General features: G+C 48.9%; 1 protein-coding gene across 1 annotated transcript in view; it reads right to left on the reverse strand.

The window, feature by feature from the left end:
- SIAH3 (siah E3 ubiquitin protein ligase family member 3) overlaps window positions 1-18342 on the reverse strand; it is a 64187-nt gene extending 45845 nt beyond the window's left edge. Inside the window, exon 1 of the mRNA XM_026492865.4 lies at window positions 18193-18342. Within this exon, the coding sequence (XP_026348650.3) occupies window positions 18193-18327 (135 nt within the window). The 5' untranslated portion in view covers window positions 18328-18342. The remainder of the gene's footprint in view (window positions 1-18192) is intronic.
- Window positions 18343-19057: the final 715 nt, after the last annotated feature.

Below are 19057 nucleotides of genomic sequence, written 5' to 3' on the forward strand. Positions count from 1 at the left end.
CTCTGAACGTTGGTGTATAAATACCTGTTGAGCCCGTTTCCAATTCTTTGTGGTATATATCCTGAAGTGGAATTGCAGGGTCACGTGGTCATTCTATGTTAAATGCTTTGAGGAACTTTCATCCAGGCACCTCCTGTTTTTAAAGGAGCTGCACCATTACATACTCTCACCGATAGCACACGAGGTTTCTAGTTCCTCACATCCTTGACCAACACTTGGGACTTTCCAGTGACTTTGCCTTTATCCTAAGAGCATCACGTCTAAATCGTCCCTCAGAACCTTCTCTGACCTCAAGTCTGGCAGGCAATCTAGGGGGCCCTCACCTGTGGTGGACTTTGAAGAGGGCACATCCCAGTTGAAAGACTTCAGGGGAATACCGTTCAGCATCTCTATTACCAACATCAGCTAGAAGGCAGGGATGGAGAAGGGAGGAAACCGGCTACTAACCGGGAAACTGGGGAAGAATCTGGGCCCTGTCCCAGGAGGTACCGGATAAGTAGGTCTTGTGAGGTTCCTTTTAATCTCTCTATTATAGTGCTGCTCCCCATAACAGCCCCTCAATAACTAAATATATCTTCACAGGCAGAGCCCAATAATTAGACACATGAATGAATCGGCTACTCCATCTTCTCTTCTCCCTCACCTACTATCCGTAGCCCCTTCTGAAGACCTGGCCAAGGTTCTTCTCCCTCAGGAGCCTGTCTGGTGGACCCTGCCAACCATCCATGGTCTTTTCTGGTCTTTTCTGGTACTGAACTCTGCTTGCTTTGACAGTTATCCTACATGGTACTCACAGCTCTGCAAGAAATTAGAAAAAAATAGACAGGTTGTCTTGAGTCCTTTTTAGAACAAGGCAGGGCCAAGCAAACACCTAAAATGATGAGGAAGGGGATCGTTTATCCAAATCCTACTCTCCAGCTGTGTTGTGATGTAAAGATTGCAGAGCACTTTGCTGTTTCTCATTTGAGCCTCACCATAAGCCACTGAGGTTGGCAGGGTGAGGACTGTTTGCAGGGGGACCGATTCAGAGAGGACAGGTGACCTGCTGAGGGGCAGAGCGGAAGTGTCAGGGATGGGTCTGACTCCATGCCCACTCACCCTCCCCCAGCACAGTTGTGACTCACCCCAGCCTTGCTGCCCCCACACCTGCTTGGGGCCCCTAGGAAGAGCTCAGCCAGGCTTTTAATAATCAAGAGTTTTCCTGAGGCGACTGCACAGACTTTTGGCTAGTCTTCTCAGAAGCTGTTCTTGCAAAATGCTTTCTTATTTTTCGCCCAATCAGAACTGAGGTCAAGAAGAAGAAGGAGGAGGAGGGGGAGGGGGAGGAGGAGGAGGAGGAAGGGAGAGAGAGAGAGAGAGAGAGAGAGAGAGAAAGAAAGAAAGAAAGAAAGAAAGAAAGAAAGAAAGAAAGAAAGAAAGAAAGAAAGAAAGAAGAAAGAGAGAAAAGTCCTTCCATTCTCTTTTTTTCTGCACCAGCCAGCCTGGCAAAGCCTATTTCATTCCCGAAATTCAAATTGGAAACTGCCTTCTGTTCTCATTAGTTTGGGTTGTAGCAGTCATTACATTCTGAACAATTAATCCCCGAATGCCAATTTCTTACTAGAATTATCCTGGACTCAACAACTGGTTTTCTTAGCAGCAAGGCTGAAGCAATTATTCCTGGCTTTTGTAACTAAACATGCTGTGCTTGGCACTTTACAATGTTTTCATCATCATTGAGTTATCAACATTTATCTCTATCGAGGGAAAGAAAAGGCTGTCCAATTGTGAAGGCCCACAGTCACGCAGCCCTGCTTACTGACATCCGCAGGCTCCCCTGGGCTCCTTCCCTTTGCTTGGAGAAGAGGGAGGAAGTCCCCCAGGCCCCAAGCCCTACCTTTTCAGCCCCTGGGACTAAGAAGATAGACTTCCAAGGGGAAGAGGCAGGAGAGGGGGTCTCAGGTTATAGGGCAGTGCTAGCTGGGAGCTCAGGGCCCATGGCTGCTAGACAGTGTTTTCTGTCCTTATGGGGGCTGTCTCCTTGGGTTCTCAGCTCAGTATCTGTGGGGCACAAAACCTTCCTTCCAAAGCTGGGCCCCAGAATCAGCAGGAGTCTGTGAATCTGATGGGGTCTGTGGGATTTCTCTTTCCTTCCAGCAAGGAAAACAGGGCTGCTCTGAGTGGGAGACTCTGGACTAGTAGGCGGCTCAAATCACCCTGGGCTGGGCAAGTCCGGCTTATCTTTTGTGTATTTTCCCAAACTTAGGACTTCCGGAGAAGTGGCTTGGCAGGAGACACGGGAGCAGCTCTGGGACCAGGCTCCTGAGTTCATTGGCCCGGCTCCACCTCTCACTGCTGTGTGGCTGTGAGCACATTGCTTACCCTCTCTATGCCTCAGCCCTCACCTACGGAGTAGTGATAAGGAGAGCTCTAGTTCACAGGGTTATTTTGAGGGCTGAGTTAATATTTATAATTGAATAGTGTGCCTGGCACATAGTAAGTGCTTTATAAATATATGTTTAAAAACAAACAAGAACTTTCCTTTAACAATTGAAGGGGTTTTTAATGTTCTTTTTTCCCCTTTTAGGACTGAAAGCCCACCAGATAGTATATAAGGGACAGAAAGCTTGATCCCCCATCCTCTACACCGTAAACCCCCCTGATTCACTTGAATATACCAGCAAACAAATCTCAAACTTGTGTTCTTTTCCAAGTCAACCTGTGGCACCGCTGTGGTCGTGACTGCCCCCAGCTCTCCAAAAGTGGAACCTAAAACATTTGCCAACAGCATGTAGAGAACTAATCTGCCGACAGTCAACTCCTAACCAGTTAAGCTGGAGCAGCTGTAATACGGTGGATGGAAGCCAGAACCCACTCGCTTCCTCTCTCCTTTCACTGCATCAACCCTCAGGACCTGCGGACTGACTGTGTGCCCCCTTGCATCTGGTGGTGACGACACCACCACCAGCAGCCATAATAGGAGCTAACACCCGTGTACTTTCACTCTGCCAAGCTCCGTGCCAGGCTCTTTACCATATTAACTCACTTAGTCTTTATAGCCACCTAGGATGCGGGTACTGGTATCATTCCCATGTTACAGGTGGGAAAACTGAGGCATAAGATAAGCTAAGTCACAAGTCCAAAGTCACTGGGCCGATAGCTGCAGAGCCAGTACTTGAACTCAGGCAGTGTGGCTCCAGAGTCCATCACATAGCATCACATTTTCCTGTATCATTGACCTCAACCAGGAGCCCAGATCCTGTCCAGGCTCAGAAACCCAGCCCTGTCCTCAGGCAGGATGGATCTGGTGGGGGTTGGGACCAAGTCTCACTGTTTGTCTAGCTCTGGCCTTATCACCTGACTGCCCTCTTCATACTGAGTTCATAGTTTAGGGCAGGCGTCAGGACACAGGCTCTTCTCTTCTGAGTCTCTGTCTTGATAACCCTCTCAGTTCTCCTGTTTCGTTGCCTTGATCTTACCATCCTGAGCCTTCTATTCATTAATTGGACCTACATTTGCTAAGTACCTATTATATGCCATTCATTTATGCTCAGGCTGAGGACAGAGAGCCCTTGGGGAGGCTCAGGTCTGATAGGGACACAGATATGCAGACTACCGCAGAGAGTGAACGAGTCTGAGGCTGTGATTAAAGTCAAGGCGGGATCTGTGAGGTGGATGAGGCAGGTTTGATTCTCCCCGGGGAAAGAGGTTGGCAGGAAGGGCTTCGTAGCGCAGGTAGCACGGGCTCCCTCCTGCTGCCGCACACCCCTGATGCCAGCCAGCTGCCTGGAATTCTTGCTGGCTGTCTCTTTGCAGACACCTCGGCCTGCAAGCCTGGACATGCCCATGTGACCTCAGAGAGTCAGAAAGAATTGCATTTGTCCCCTCTATGTTCTAATTGGTTAGTGGAAATTGTGCAGCATCTGCTGTCCCAGCACCTGCTCCAGGCAGGGGGAGTGGCGGCTTCTAGCGCCCCCTGGACCACCTGGCCACCCCACTGGTGTGAAGCTAGCCGTTTATCTGGAGTTGTGCCCTGGCCCTCTGTAACAGCAGCCTGGGCCGTGCCTGGTCTTCCCGGCTTTGTGTGGCTTGCACATCCCCCAGTGTTCCTTCTACTCTAGATCCCTTTGAGAGAGCTGAGGTGTACGAGCGGCCCCCTCTTCCTAATGCCTCATCCAGAGAACAAAAATAAGGTGCAGAACATTTAAAAGACTCACGCTGGTGACTTTGGATAAGTTAATTGCCTCATTCCCCATCTTTAAAATTTTTCCCTTCCCTACGTGACAAGGAATTCTTCCTTTCATAATTCCAAAGTCCTTCTCATCCCCACAGAGGCCCTTTCACCTACTAATCAAATTATGGTAGAAGTGTTTCCTGGAGACGTTCTTCTTTTTTTTTTTATTTTTAAAGATTTTATTTATTTATTTGACAGAAAGAGAGACAGCCAGCGAGAGAGGGAACACAAGCAGGGGGAGTGGGAGAGGAAGAAGCAGGCTCATAGCGGAAGAGCCTGATGTGGGGCTCGATCCCAGAACGCTGGGATCATGCCCTGAGCCGAAGGCAGATGCTTAACCGCTGTGCCACCCAGGCGCCCCTGGAGACGTCCTTCTTTAGCAAGGAAAGGCAAATGAAAAGAAAAAAAACAAGGAAGGAGAAAGACAGGCAGAAAGGAAGGGAGGGAAAGGAAGGAAGAGAGGAAAGAAGGTAGGCAGGAAAAAGAAGCCAGTGTTTATGAGGACACTACTATGTGCTTGGCGCTGGTCTAGGTGCTTTGCCACATATTTGCTACATTTAGTACTCCGTCCCCTTCACATCGCATGCCTTCTTACAGACACGAAAAATGAAGCTCAGAGTGGTTAAGGCACTTGCCAAGGGTCACACAGGAACATTGGAGCTAAATCTGAAGCTACATCTGAGTCCAAAGGCCATGATCTTTTCAGTGTATTCAGAGGTGTTTAAAATACATCCATGGAATTTCACTTCACTACCAAATTGCTGTCACTCACTATAAACGGGTTAGGCTCATACAATGAACCAACCTGCATTCACCATTTTACTTCCCTTGCCACTGCATCATTTGGTGTAAATTGCCTCAAACCTTTTCTGCAAAGAGGCAGCCAGGAGATAGTGTCAATGGTAAAGACCCATCTCTGCACACCAAGGTCACCTTGGATTAGAGGCACAGAGCAAGTGTTACCGTCTCACCTGACAGATGGAGAAGCCAAGGCTAAATGACTTGCTCAAGACCCAGTGGGAACCAAGCCAGACTGCAGAGAAAAGCTCAGCCTCTTGGTTCTAGAAAAGCTCCTCAGCCAAGTATTTTCAAGAAGTGGGTGGAAGTGCCTGGGAGCTCGCTTTCCCGCCTCTAATTTCTCTCGGATTCTTGGAGAGCCTTGTGTATCTGGCACTTGCTTCAGTAAGCACGCCGAAAAGGGTCCAACTGGCATTTATTTAATTACCATAAACAGATGTAGCACTTTGGCTTCAATGAGGCTGGTTCTCATTGTGCTAATCAGCCCTCCTGCTTACGGGGAGGCCAGGCGGCAGGGGTGCCTGAGGTGCCAGCACCCGCCCCGCTGTCCTCCATCCCATCCCCCTGAGGGGCGCGGGGATGAGCAGGTGTCATGGGGGACTGGGCACCACAGCATTTCACTCGTGGCGGGGGTACTTTCCTCCCAATGTCCTGTAATTCCTTCCACGTCCGGGTCCCCCGTGAGCCCTGTGCAGCCCTCTGTGACTCTCCCTGGACGGCAGGGCTGCTGGAGGAGGGGACTGGGGTTTCCTCTGGTGACCTCCCCGTGGCAGCGCCTGGCTGAGTGTTTTCCCCCTGCTCTCCAGAGTCAGTATAAACATTACTCTGCATTTCTCCAGCTTGCACCCTGGAAGCAAAGCTCGCAGACATCAAACATTGTTCCATTTTTCTCTGATAATCTCACCTCTCAGATTGATGCCTCCCCCCCTCAGTTTGTCTCACAGCAGTTTTGGAAAGAGAAAATGTTTGCAAGGAATTAGGGGAATGGTTTACCAGAAATCAAGGTGGTGGCTGAGTTTAGATGAGATAGCAAATGGTCATTAAAATTTTGCTTCTTTTCGGTTTTAGGGGGAAAAAAAGTAATAAATATGGCTGCCAATGAGACAGGAAATTTCAAAGGGCTGTGGATCTTCTTAGAGGACAGGTGTGACATGGTAAGAGGCATGTTCTCTTAAAGGACATTTTCATTTTTGTATAAAAAATTTTCCTTTGTTTCTTTTTTTCTCAGAGAAAAAGTGGCCTGTTGAATGCTATCCCCGTGTTTAGAGAGCAATTTGCATTTGTGATGTGGTCAACTAGCTCCCATTGTCATTGAGAAGCAAGCGCAGTATGGACAAGATAATCACATGCCCCAGATTTGGGGGTCAGTGCTAGTTTCAGACATCTGCCTGCCTGTTAAAACCTGTAACCATTTATCTATTTACTTATATTGAGATTAAACTTGTATATAACATTGTATTAGTTTCAGGTGTGCAGTATAGTAATTCGATTTTTGTATACACTGCAGAGTGATTGCCCCAATGAGTGTAGTTGTGTCTGTCACCATACAGTTGACCCCTTTTAAACCCTTTTCACCCACCCCCAAACCCCTTCCCTTCTGGTAACCACCAGTCTATCCTTTGTATCTATCTATGAGTTTTGTTTTGTTTGTTTTTGGGTTTTTTTGATTCCACATGTAAGTAAGATCATACAGTGTCTGTCTTTCTCTGTCTGACTTATTTCATTTAGCATAATGCCCTCACAGTCCATCCATGTTTTCACAAATGACAAGATGGCCTTCTTTTTTTATGACCGAGTAGTAGTTCGTTGTGTGATAGGTAACTATAGATATGGATATCTGTAGATATGTATAGATATATGGATAGATATAGATAGATAGATAGATAGATAGATAGATAGATAGATAGATAGCATATTTTCTTTATCCACTTGTCCAGTGATGGGTACTTAGGTTGTTTCCCTCTCTTGGCTACTGTAAATAATGCTGCAGTGAACATAAGGGTCCGTATATCTTTTTGAATTTGTGTTTTCATTTTCTTTGGATAAATGGCTGGAAGTGTCATAGCTGGATCAGGTAGCAGATCAACTTTTAATTGTTTGAGAAACTTCACACTGTTTTCCATAGTGGCTGTCCCAATTTACACTCCTACCAAGGGTGCACAAAGTTCCTTTGTCTCCATATCCTCGCCAACACTTGTTATTACGTGTCTTTTTGGTAATAGCTGTTCTAACAGGTGCGAGGCAATACCTCACTGTGGTTTTGGTTTGCATTTTCCTGATAATGAGTGATGTTGAACATTTATTCGTAAGCCTGTTGGCCATCTCTATGTCTTCTTTGGAAAAATGTCTATTTAGATCCTCTGCCCATGTTTTAATTAGGTTTTTGTTATTTTTGCTATTGAGTTGAGTTCTTTATATATTTTGCATATTAACCCCTCATCAGATACATGATTTGCAAATATTTTCTCCCCTTCAGGAGGTTGCCTTTTCATTTTGTTGCCGGTCTCCTTTACTGTGCACCCATTTAAAAAAGAAATGGTCACAGAGGACAAATTTCTTTTATGCAGGATAATTTGGAGGTGGGTGTGTAGATAAAGTTGTTGCAAAGTTTTCCCTGAAGCATTTTATGCACATCATAATTTTTATTGAGCCTGAATTTGGAGGGCCCTGCTCTTTGTGGAAATTTCAGGACAAGCCATTATGTTATCAAGAGGGAGAGACAGCTTAAGATAGAGGTTAAAAGCACCAGCTAAACCCTACTGCTTGGACAAGTTACTTAATCTCTCTGTGCCTTAGCTTCCTCCTGTGCAAACTGGGGATAGGCTGATGGCATTGTTCTGAGGATGTTAAAAAAGGCAACTCAGGTAAATTACTTGGCGCGGCAGTTGGCAGTTTGTAAGTGCTCAGGAAACATTAGCTAAGAAAAAAAAAGCACAGATACATAGTCTTAACTCGGGGTCTCCAAAAATAGAGCCTGAGATAAGGACTTGGATGCCGTAGTTTATTTGGAAGGTGATTCTAGGAAGCAGCAGGAAGGGAGTCAAGTCCCTGCTGCGGGCCACAGGGGCTTGGTTCCACCAGGCAGCATTGAGAAGCCTGGAGAATGCCTCCCAGGGCTGTCCACCAAGAGCTGGAGCATCTCCGTGTGGATTTGATGTATATACACAGGGGTGAGTAGGACAGGGTCCCACCTCAGTGTTTTTAAATGAAATATAATATACTCAATACTAGTCCTGTGGCCAAGCAAGTGGGCTCTGTTGTTCGTTGTGAAAAGAGAACACTAACGGATGACTTAGTAAGAAGTGCTTTAAAGCACAGGATTTTGATTTAAGAAGTCTCCACCACAGTGAACAAACTCTTCCACCATTCTCCGCGTTGGTATTCTGTATAATGGAGAATGGTAGTGATACAGCACTTCCCAGGGAGCCCTCAACACAGGTCCTGGACATAGCCTGCCTTCAGTGAATGGTAGCTGTTTGGGGGGCACTTACTGTCATTATTGTTGTGATTGTGTGCAAACCTGAGACAGCAGAAAATGTCTAAAGGCTTCAGGATGCGTAGCGGGCTTAGCTTAGTATAAGTCACAATATACGCCTGATTTATAGAAAGGAAACCCGAGGTTTGGGGTGGTTACTTGTGTCGGGCTTCCTGGCACATTGTGGTGAAGTTGTAGGAGTTAGAGCTGGGGGAGTCTTGATGTCTGGCTGCAAAGCGGGCAGATGGTTAGACTTGCTGGCCAGTCTTCCAAAATCGGTTATTGATCTGTATATGGTTCTGTCTCTGTGGGCCTTCCTGATACCAAGTGAACCCCATCTTCCCTCTCCAAATGTGGGCTACAATGGCCTTTCCCCTCCAAAGAGGACATTCTCCAGTCTTGACCCCGGGGGGCCCAGTCTTGCCCCTTCCACAGGCCACTCTCTCCTGGCTGGAGTTCCTGGTGCCTCGGCTGGAGACAGCCCTGTAGCACACAGCTCCCTCCTAATCACAGATTCCTGATTAAAAATACATTAAAGGACAGAGAAATTATTAAGAGATACAGCATCTTGCAAGTATAACTGACATTTCCAGTTAGACCACAATTCTAAATGATCCACAAGGACCTTGTTCTATGGCTAAAAACATTAGGTTGGTTTCAGATCTGTTTTCTGAGGGTGTTTTCATCTGGGGCTCATGGGTAAGATGAAAATGTAGCTTTTTTATAGTAGAACTTGATCCATCTGCTTTTTGAAAGTCTGGGGTTATGGCTTCTTGGCTTTGGTGACTTTATTTGGAGTCTCATCCCTGTCCTTGCTGTGTATTTGTGCCTGTACGAGAGACCCAAGGAATATTTACCCTTTATTGCCCCACTGTTGCCTGGCTGGTTTACATCCTGGCACATTCCTGAGGACAAGGACCCCCTGGGAAGACGTCCAGCATTGCCACGGAGTCATATTAGAGAGGCAGTGTCTTTAACCGGCATCCTCACCCGCAAGCAGTGTGGGGTCACAGAGCAGTAGATGGTGCCCCTCATCAGCTGTGACCTTGGGCAAGTCACTTCATCCCTTTGGTCTATTTTTCAGACCAGGACCTGGAATTCGAGCATCGCTCTTGCTCTCTTACCTTGAACAGACTGTGCTTTGAAATCTTAGTCACTCAACACAGTCATCTTACTGCTGACCCTTCCCTCCATCCAGTTAGAGTAGGAGAAGTTTGTTCACCCATACGAGCTGGGCAAAAGAAGCTTGGTCAGCTCTTATGCACCAGGGAACATCACTACGGGACATAGCTTCACAGTAATGATAGCTCCCACGTATGCAGTATTTACTATGTGCTAGCGGCTGTGCTAAGCACCCATGTCCATCCCATTACTTCATCCTCAAAGCAGTCATTTTACAGGTGAGGAAATGCAGGCTCGGGGGTGGGGGGCAGAGAAATCACTCAAGGAAAAGCAGCCACATTGGACTCAAACCCAGATCCATCTGCCTCCAAAAGCTGTACTTTAAGGCCTCAACTAGAATGGCACTCTCTTCTTTCCCAACACTGCTTTCTCCCTTTACCTCTCCCCTACGACTGCAGTGGCCAGTCACAGAGTGGGCAGGGGAGAAGGGTCTTGTTCGTCTCCATCTTATTCTTTCTTCCATTGTGCTGGGGGTCACGTTTCCCCATCCATTGGGCTTTGCATCCTGCCATCTTGCTCTGCTAGTCGGAGGCCACGCGGGCTCCAAAGAGGTTGGCACACTCAGAACCGCCATTGGTTCTGTGTGTGTGTGTGTGTGTGTGTGTGTGTGTGTGTGTGAGTGCGTGCATGGGTAGAAACTCAGGCTGGAGTGCAGGGCACCCAGGTCTATGGCCTAGCTCCGTGCTTTTAAAAACTCTCTGATGGCAGTGGGATCCAGGAATCCTTCCTTGGCTCAGAAAGGTCAGAGCATGTCGCTTGTCCTCCCTCGACTGCGGAGGGGCAGCCTTGATGGAGCACCGTCCCCCCTCCTCCTTGCCCTGTGCGGAGGGAAGCTGCTTCTCCGGGCAGAACAAGCTGAAGGACAAAGAGAGAATGTCCCGGCTCCCAGGGAGCGGGCAGTTGCTGCCCACCTCCGTCTCCCCAGCTGCATCTCTCCGTGGTGTCACTCAGCTCGGATCCACACCCCCGGATCCGCTGCCCCTCGCAGAGCCACTTACCCGTGCGCCTGCAGCTGCCGCTAATGAAGTCATGCATAAGTCATGAGGGGCAAGTTTCAGGATGGGTGGAGATGGGGACTTCTCGGCACGGCTCCTGGCTCTGTGAATGACGGGGGACCCAGCTCCTCCGCCCTGTCCCGCCACGGGCACCTGTGCCCTCCTGAGGCCCAGCCTCTCTCCCGTGGGAGGAATGGGCTCCGACCCAGGCAGGGCTCTATTTCAGGGCTCTAGCTGAAGCTATGCACTAAGGACAAATCTTACTTTTACATAAGGCAAGAAATTGTTCTATCCAAATTTCTCTTCAAGGCCAAGGGCAATTCACGAATATCAAGAAACAGCAAGTGCGAGGCTGGCAGAGAGGGAGGGAGGGCAGAGAAAGACAGCCAGGCCGGCTTGCAGGGAGTTGCCAGCAGCTTCCAAGGAGCTGTGTTCCTCATCATGACCGTGTTGACAATAACGGCTGCTGTTTACGGACTCTGTCCACGGCAGACACTTTGCTCACATGAGCTCATTTCAGCCTCACACTGCCATAGCAGGTGAGCATGATTTTCTCTCTTTTAAAGATGAGCAAATGGAGCCTCTGGGAGGCGAAATCATTTGTTCAAAGTCACACATCTACAAGAGGCGCAGTCTGGATTTGAATTCAGGCCTGGCTGCCCCAGGACCCATGTTTTTCCCCTTGTCCACTGCTTCTCCCCCTAGTGATCTAGTGGACTTAAAGGTCTATGCTTTTGACTATGTATCTCCTTATCCTTTGATTTAAAAAAATACAATGTGCAGACATTCCTGTTCATTGTATTATTTTTTAAAGAATTAAAAAAAAAGGAAAGAGGATTTATGGCAGGGGGGTCAGCGAATAGGGGCACAATGATGCAGAGGCTTCAATTTGTTAAGGAAATGTGGGTTTGGTGAAGAGGGTATGTGGTACAGCCCACAAGGTCATACTGCTGGCCCAGGGCTGATGGGGCATAGGAAGGGGGGGGGGTCCCTGCAATTTTCTGCTCTGACAGCATGCACCCAAGCAAGGGATATTTCCTTTGGGCTAATTCGAAGGCAGCCTGGAACAGTGCAGGGGATATAGCCCTGGCATTAGAAGACCTAACTCATGGCTCCATTTCTGTCAATGAGTCGACTTTGCGAAAATCCTGTAGTGGGTTGAACAGTGGCCCACAAGAGGATGTGTTCACATCCGGATGCCTGGAACCTGTGAATATTACCTTATATGGCAAAAGAGTGAGTATGATGTGACCAAAGGGAGGATTAAGTTAAGGATCTTGAGAGGAGAAGCTTATCCTGGATCGACCAGGTAGGCCTCAAATGCAGTCCTGTGGCACCTTGTAGGATAGCCACACAGAGGAGAGGACACACAGAGACGAGAAGGAGGCACTGGGACCACAGAGGCAGTGATTTGGCCACAAGCCAAGGAACACGTGGAGCTACCAGAAGCTGGATGAGGCAAGGAGCAGAATCCTCCCTGGAGGGCCTTGAGGCAGCACGGCCCTGCTGACACCTTGAGTTTGGACTTCTGGCCTCCTGGACTGCGAGGGCACACATTTCTATTGTGAGCCACCCAGGGTGTGCCAATTGGTCACAACAACCCTAGGAAAAAAATATACATCACTTCCCCACTCTGGCCTCAGTTTCCTGGACTGTGCAATAAGAAGGTGTGACCTCTTAGCCTCAGGCCCCTGTGGGAGGACAGGTCTCCGTTCTCCAGACGGACCCCTTCCAGGTGACATGTGGCGTCCAAACAGGCCACCTTCCGCCTGGGAGGAACAGAGCTATTGGAGTCAAGATGACTTTGTGAAGGGTAAAATACCTTCACAGACAGTTATTTTATTTTTTCTTATTGTTAATTGCTAGAAAAATTCTCTGCCTTACCCCGGGGAAGTCATCCAAATAGCTCTGACCTCTCTGTGGATTTCAAGGAACGCTTTCAGTACCTGTTTTCTCATTTCTGCCACACTTTCTGCAACCTGAGGGACCGTGGTTAAGGGAGTTGCACAGAATTTGCTTTGGCGCGGCTGGATAAATGGAGTACAGCAGTGATCGGCTCAGCTCAGCACCAGCTTCAGCCTTCCTGCAACTCCATCACCAGCTCCCAGCTAGCCAAATGACTGCTCGGGGCTCGGGGCTGTTCGTTATGTGACACGAGAGCCTCATTTGCAATCATCATTAACCAGAAAAGCTGCACAACTGCTCCATGCCCGCGGAGTGGGGCGTCATACAATATTCACAGGAACCCAAGGGCTGGAAGAGGCGGCACGGGGAAGCTTTCAGAAGAAAGCCCAGGGAGCGACCACCACCACCGGTTTCAGCCCCTCCCTTATCCTTTCCTTGGCCCCTCCAAGGTGAACTGTGAAGAGACTCAAGACAAGACGGGGCAGCAGAAGGAAGACGGTGACATTTCCAGAGGGTGGGCAATGGGATCCTCGGAGGTGGGTTATGTCAACAGGAGCTGAGTCCCCCACATACTAGCTATTAAACAATCTCGTCGGAAGCCTTGAACTGCTTTAAAACAGGCATTCAGGCCGAACACTCCAAAGGCCACCTCTAAATCTCTAAAAACAATGTTCGGGTCTTTAGCTCTCATTCAGCTGCCTGCTGCGCTGTGTCAAGCGGAGTTAGTGAAAGCCCCAGGGCGAGAACGGGGTTTCCAAAGATTATCCGACAAACAGCAGAGGTGACGTTTGGCTTTGCTGCATATCTCTTCTCCCCGGTTCCCTCCTTTGGTGATTACCCCTCCTCCTCCATGCAGTCCCCCCTTCACCCGTCACTCAACACACATTCATCCACACTGGTCAGGCTGGTCTTAGAATGAAAGGCATGTGGATGCCTCAAGTAATGGTACTAAATGCCCAGATTTTAGATTTAGTGTCAGTCAGGCACTGAAATTAAAGCCATTGTTGTCCCACAGGCCCCTCCCATCTTGTGCGTGCATGCATGCAGGTGACTGTATTTCTGTGTGTGTGTGTGTGTGTGTGTGTGTGTGTGTTTCTGTCTATAAGCCCAAGGTTAACAGGTACAATAAAGAAGAGGTCTAGGGGGGGCACCTGGGTGGCTCAATTGGTTGGGCATCAGACTCTTGGTTTTGGCTCAGGTCATGATCTCAGGGTGGTGGGATCGAGCCCCACAATGGGCTCTGCACTCAATGGAAAGTCTGCTTGAGATTCTTACCCCCTTCCTTTCTCCCCCCACCTCTGCTCCTCCCCCCACACATGTGCAGTGTACTCTTTCTCTCTCAAATAAGCCTTAAAAAAAAAAAAAAAAAAGAAGAAGAAGAGGTCTAGGACCAGCCGGATGGAGGCATGAGTAGCCTTCTAGGACATGTGGGGAAGTTACACCCTCTGTTCTAGATGCTGGGGAGGGCACTGGGGGTCTTAGCAAGGACTTTGGTACTGGCGAGGGCCTTCAAAAGTTTGGCAGAATGCTTTTTGCTAGGCTTTCAGAAACCTGTTTATCAAGGGCTATGGTTAAGAGGAGGAAGCTGTCCAGCCAGCCTCCATTCAGGTACTGTCTGCTTGGGAAGCGCTAAGGATGGACCCTCACGGGGCTCTGGCTACTGCTACAGACCCTGCCCTGGAAAGGCCTGGATGCGGGGACTGGCCATCCCATCCCTTGAGGGACATCTCTAGAGATGGGGTGGGAGAAGGGAGAGCTGCCCGGGACAGGGCATTAGAGAAGTGGTTAGTGCCGTGCCGATGGGAGAGGAGCCAGGAGAGAAAGGCTTTCTTGATTTGGAAATAAGCAAAACCCATGAGGGAGAACGGAATGCTGAATCAGGACCAGGAGCAGGAGCCCTCACTAGGGCCAGCCTGCAGCCTGCTAGCCACATGTCTGTAACCTCGGTGAATGAAGCAGAGGGTGGCAAGCCAAAAATGCTGGCTTCTCGGTGGTCACTTTTTGTGAAGTGGGAAGGAGAAATGGGGGGACATCATCTGGAATTCTAATCTGTGCAAGGAGCCCTCCATACTGGCAGAGACAGAAAGAGACACGGGAAAACAGAGTGTCATTTGCACTCCATGGAGAGGGCTCTGCCATGCATTCTCCCTCTGCCTGCCCCTTGCTTAAAGCAGAGGTCCCCGGGGTTCTGGTCCCCTGTGTTCCAGTCCAAATGTTCTAAATGCCCCCTTTTAATTAGGGTGGACTTAAGGGGTGTAATGGCTTTAACCAGGGTGTCTGCATTCCCAGGAAGGCTTCTGCTTTCCATTTAGAAGGAAAGGCATCAGCTTGCTTGAAGGAATCCCAGGTTACTGAGTAATTGCCATAATAAGATTGAGAATGAAGGTGACCTATAGAAGCATGGTAAATACACGATTTTCTCTGCTCAGTAAGTGAATTTTGATTATAACTCAGCACTTGCCTCCGATCCTCGAATACTGTTAGCATTCTCAGGAAAGCCCGGGAAAGGACAAAGTGCAAATATGCTTCCACAAAGAAAAACACAGGCTTCCCAGCCCTCTTTGTAGCTGCACACAACCTAGAAAATTGAAAGCAAGGTTGCTGTCTCTGTCCTTGGTCACCAATTCATGTACCAGCCTGTCATACAAAGTGCAGGGAAGCACCACAGATCAATAGCTATTCTGGGCTAACATTGCCACAACCTTTTTTTCTTCAAAAAAAGAACCCCCCCCCCATGTAGATCACAGCTTATTATATCCAAGGCTTATTTCAGTGGTCTGTCTATGGAAATTAATGCTTAGAAGGAGCACTTTTCTTTTGAGGTTTTATTCACTTTTTACCATAAGTGATGGGGCCAGCAATGGCACCTATAGAATTGTTCCTTTAAAAGCTCTGCAAATGGCTATCAGCCCCCAGCTTTGCAAAGCAGGGGAAACTTACCTGATGGGCCGCCTGGACCCTGGAAGCACCCAAGGTGCTTACCGAGACCACTGTAAAGGTGCTCGGGTTTGCAGAGGTCTCTCTGCCTGACACGGCCTCTGAATCCTGTGCACCCTTCCAGACCCCCTGGCAGCATTAGCAGCCCTCACCTGGCTTTGTTTACCTTGCTGATGCTTGTCTGAGCAAAACCTCTAAGTGGTTTTTTACGGGAAATGAAAAGCCAAATGAGTATGTACTTGAAAGAGTGAGCCACGGAAAATAGCCTCCCAAAGTATATGTCACCTGTTTTTATGTTGTTGCTTATATGGTTTCTAAGTGGACTAAAGGCTGTAAGTGACAACTTTTAAAGTTTCTCATGGAACCCCACAAGTTATGTACAATAACATGATTTTTCTCAAAGATTTTATTTATCTGAGAGAGAGAGAGCACAAGCAGGGGGAACAGCAGGCAGAGAGAGGGAGAGGGAGAAGCAGACTCCCTGCTGAGCAGGCAGCCCGATGTGGGACTCAATCCCAGGACCCTGGGATCATGACCTGAGCCGAAGGCAGACAGATGCTTAACTGACTGAGCCACCCAGGCGTCCCAACATGATTTCTTTTCTTTTCTTTTCTTTTTTGGAGAAAAGTGCTATAAAACACATCCACCTCTAGTAACTCTTTTTAGCCTCGCAGAGCCATGGAGTTATTCATTCCTATGTCCATTGTAAAGGTGAGGAAGGGAAGGCTCAGAGAGGTTGAATCTTTCAAGGACACATAGCTTGTCAGAGCTGACCCTGAGCCTCCAACCCTGACTCTGAACTCCTGGGTTTCGGGCAGCAGGGCTACTTATCAATATCCACATGACTTCAAAATATACACAGATGCATTTCACCCCACCCCACCCCAAGATCTTAGCACCCCTCTCCTCCATCATCGGCTGCAGTCAATGAACCACATAAATTCAAACTTTAAAAATGCTAAGTCTCCTAAACAATTTTTAAAAGTATTAAAATGCAAAACAGGAGTAAACAAAATTGCTTGCCACAGGGAAGTAACTAATGTAAGGTGACAAAATAATGGGAGTTTGAATGCGGTCTCAAAAGTGGCCATAAAATGGAATTCAGAATCATATTTTAGTATGTACGCCATACACTTGCTTTGCGAAGGGTGACTGGCAGTGAATTCTCATTTATAAAACTAAGCCACAAAGGCAAAAAGAGACAGTGGAATGAGGGGATGGAGAGCGAGAGAAAGAGAGTGAGAGAGAGAGAGAGAGCGCCTAGGAAGGAAAGAGCACCAGCAGTTGAGCTGAGATGGGGCTAGTCACAGAGTGGGCACCTCAGAGAGCCAGTTCCTAGGTCTGTGCACTGTAGCAATCTCAGGGCGGTCCATCCCCTGCTCCAGCCAGGACTGGCCACCTATAGGGCGCCGGGCAACTGTCCCTTCTAGGGACTTCCAGGAATTGGGGGAGGGGGGAGTGGAAAGGCACCCAGCAGGGCTGATCTGCGGGGCTCTGGCTAAGGAGAGTCCACGCTTTATAGGAGTTTATAAAGTGATGAGCAACAAGCAACAGTCTTCCTACCCAAGAGCAGCGGTCAGAATGTCAGCTCTGTCCTCACAGAGACTGTTCGGGCGCTCCTGCTGCAGACATGCGCTCCTCCCTGTCACTCAGCCCTGCGCACAGTGAGGAGGACAGGAGAGCAGCTCCCATTGAGTCCATCCTTGATTTTCAAACAGAGCCAAGGTGGCTCAGAGTTACCTTATTTGGGGAGTTCATCCGCGCCACCCCCACCCCCTGCACGGTCTTCCTCTCTTCCTCCTCCGCCCCCCAACCCTAGCCAACAGCTCTTCGTTCATTTCCCCCATCAGTCTTGGCTGCGATGTGGAGCGGTCTTCCCAGATGCCAGATTGGGGCTGTTCTGTTAAAGGGCATTGACCCGAAGGCACAAATGCAGAGGCCACGGCGCCAGACGGGCAGCCAGGCAGCCTGCGGTGATTCAGACAGCAGCAGCTCGCAGCCGGTTCCATTATTACACAGCTGAAGCGGATCCTGCCCCCTCCTGTCCCCCGTGCGAGGGGCACAGCCAGCTCCCGGGAAGCGAACTCCTCCTCATCCCCTGCCCCCGCCCCCCGCCGGCACACACACACTCACACCGAGTCTGAGCACAAGCATAAACACTTCGCAGAAAGAGCCCCTCACCCATTCCCGGGTTCCCCCCGCCCCCCATAGCTACTTCAGCGGTCGCCAGAAGGGGCTTCCAAAATCCATGCGCTTGCCTGCCTTTCTCGAACACATGGGACGCTCAGCAATTTGCGTAACTTTTCAAATCCTGTCTCCTGAACACTTGCCCACAAATATTTGGGATCGAGGAGAGGACGCCCCCTTCTCCCTCCACCACCCTTACTTCTGACCCCATCCCGCTCGGAGACTGCTCCAGGGAGGCGGGGGGGGGGGGGGGGGGGGAGGAAGAGACTAGACTATCACTCCGGTTGTTCCTGCCAGTCGGGGAAACACGCCGTCGCAGAGAGCACAAGACACCTCGAAAGCGAGAACGCGCGGAGGCAACCCCTCCGGGTACCCGGCGCGTCCCAGCCCTAGCCAGGGAGCCTTTGCCAGGAGCTCCAGGCGCCCGCGGGAGTCACTGGCGGGGGAGAAAGGACTGGAACCTGAGCTGCTCGGATGTAAAATGATAGACCGCGACTCACCTTTAGGTTGTGCGTGGGGTTTACAACGCAGACAAGTTGCCCAGCAGCGGAGAAAACCCGTTTAGCCTTGTAGTGCTGAAAGCGGAGGTGAATGAGATCTAACACAGCCCCAAAGCACTGGGTAAAGAAAAGCATCACAACTTTTGGGGGGGTTGTTGGCACAGGGAGGCAGCGGAAGAAGCTGTAAGTCCTTGGGCTCTGGAAGGAGCGCAGCCTCTGAGACACTCCGCTCCAGCCCGGCTTAGCGTGCCTTCATATTCATCATCAAAATAAGACGGTTAGAATCTTGCAGCAGTGAGGCGGCCAATCAAAAGGACAGAAATGTTATCCTTGAGGTGCAGAGACAGCCAATAACAAATGCCTCCCCTACCGAAACTCCCTGATGAATTGAGCCTGGCGGAGAATGTATTATTGAACATTACCATAGATCAGCACATTGCATTTATCTTGTGATTACAGCCAACCATACATAATGCTGGGGAGATAGGCTGACAAAATTGATTGCTTAATGTGTCTCCATTTATTAATTGACTTAATTTAACATGAGAGCCTTTCTTAATGCGCTGGCAAAAACGTAAAGCATTTAAACCGCCAAATAGTAAAACACCCTGCCCCAAAGTAGGCAGATGGATAACGCAGATCGTGGCTCGACTCACCAGAGCTGGTTGGGAGAAAATCAAATATTACAAGACTCTGATTCCAGATAAGGATTTGGCAGCATAGAAATGTGCATCTTTCAATCTTGTGCTCTCTGCAATTTGGATTTCAGCCCCTTGATAAATCTTACTTTCCAATCTTTATCAGAGGAAAGAGTCCCTAACAAATACAAGCATTTGGAGGTGGGGGGGATGCATATATATATATG

The sequence above is a fragment of the Ursus arctos genome, unplaced genomic scaffold (assembly GCF_023065955.2).
Source record: "Ursus arctos isolate Adak ecotype North America unplaced genomic scaffold, UrsArc2.0 scaffold_10, whole genome shotgun sequence".
Classification (NCBI taxonomy): domain Eukaryota; kingdom Metazoa; phylum Chordata; class Mammalia; order Carnivora; family Ursidae; genus Ursus; species Ursus arctos.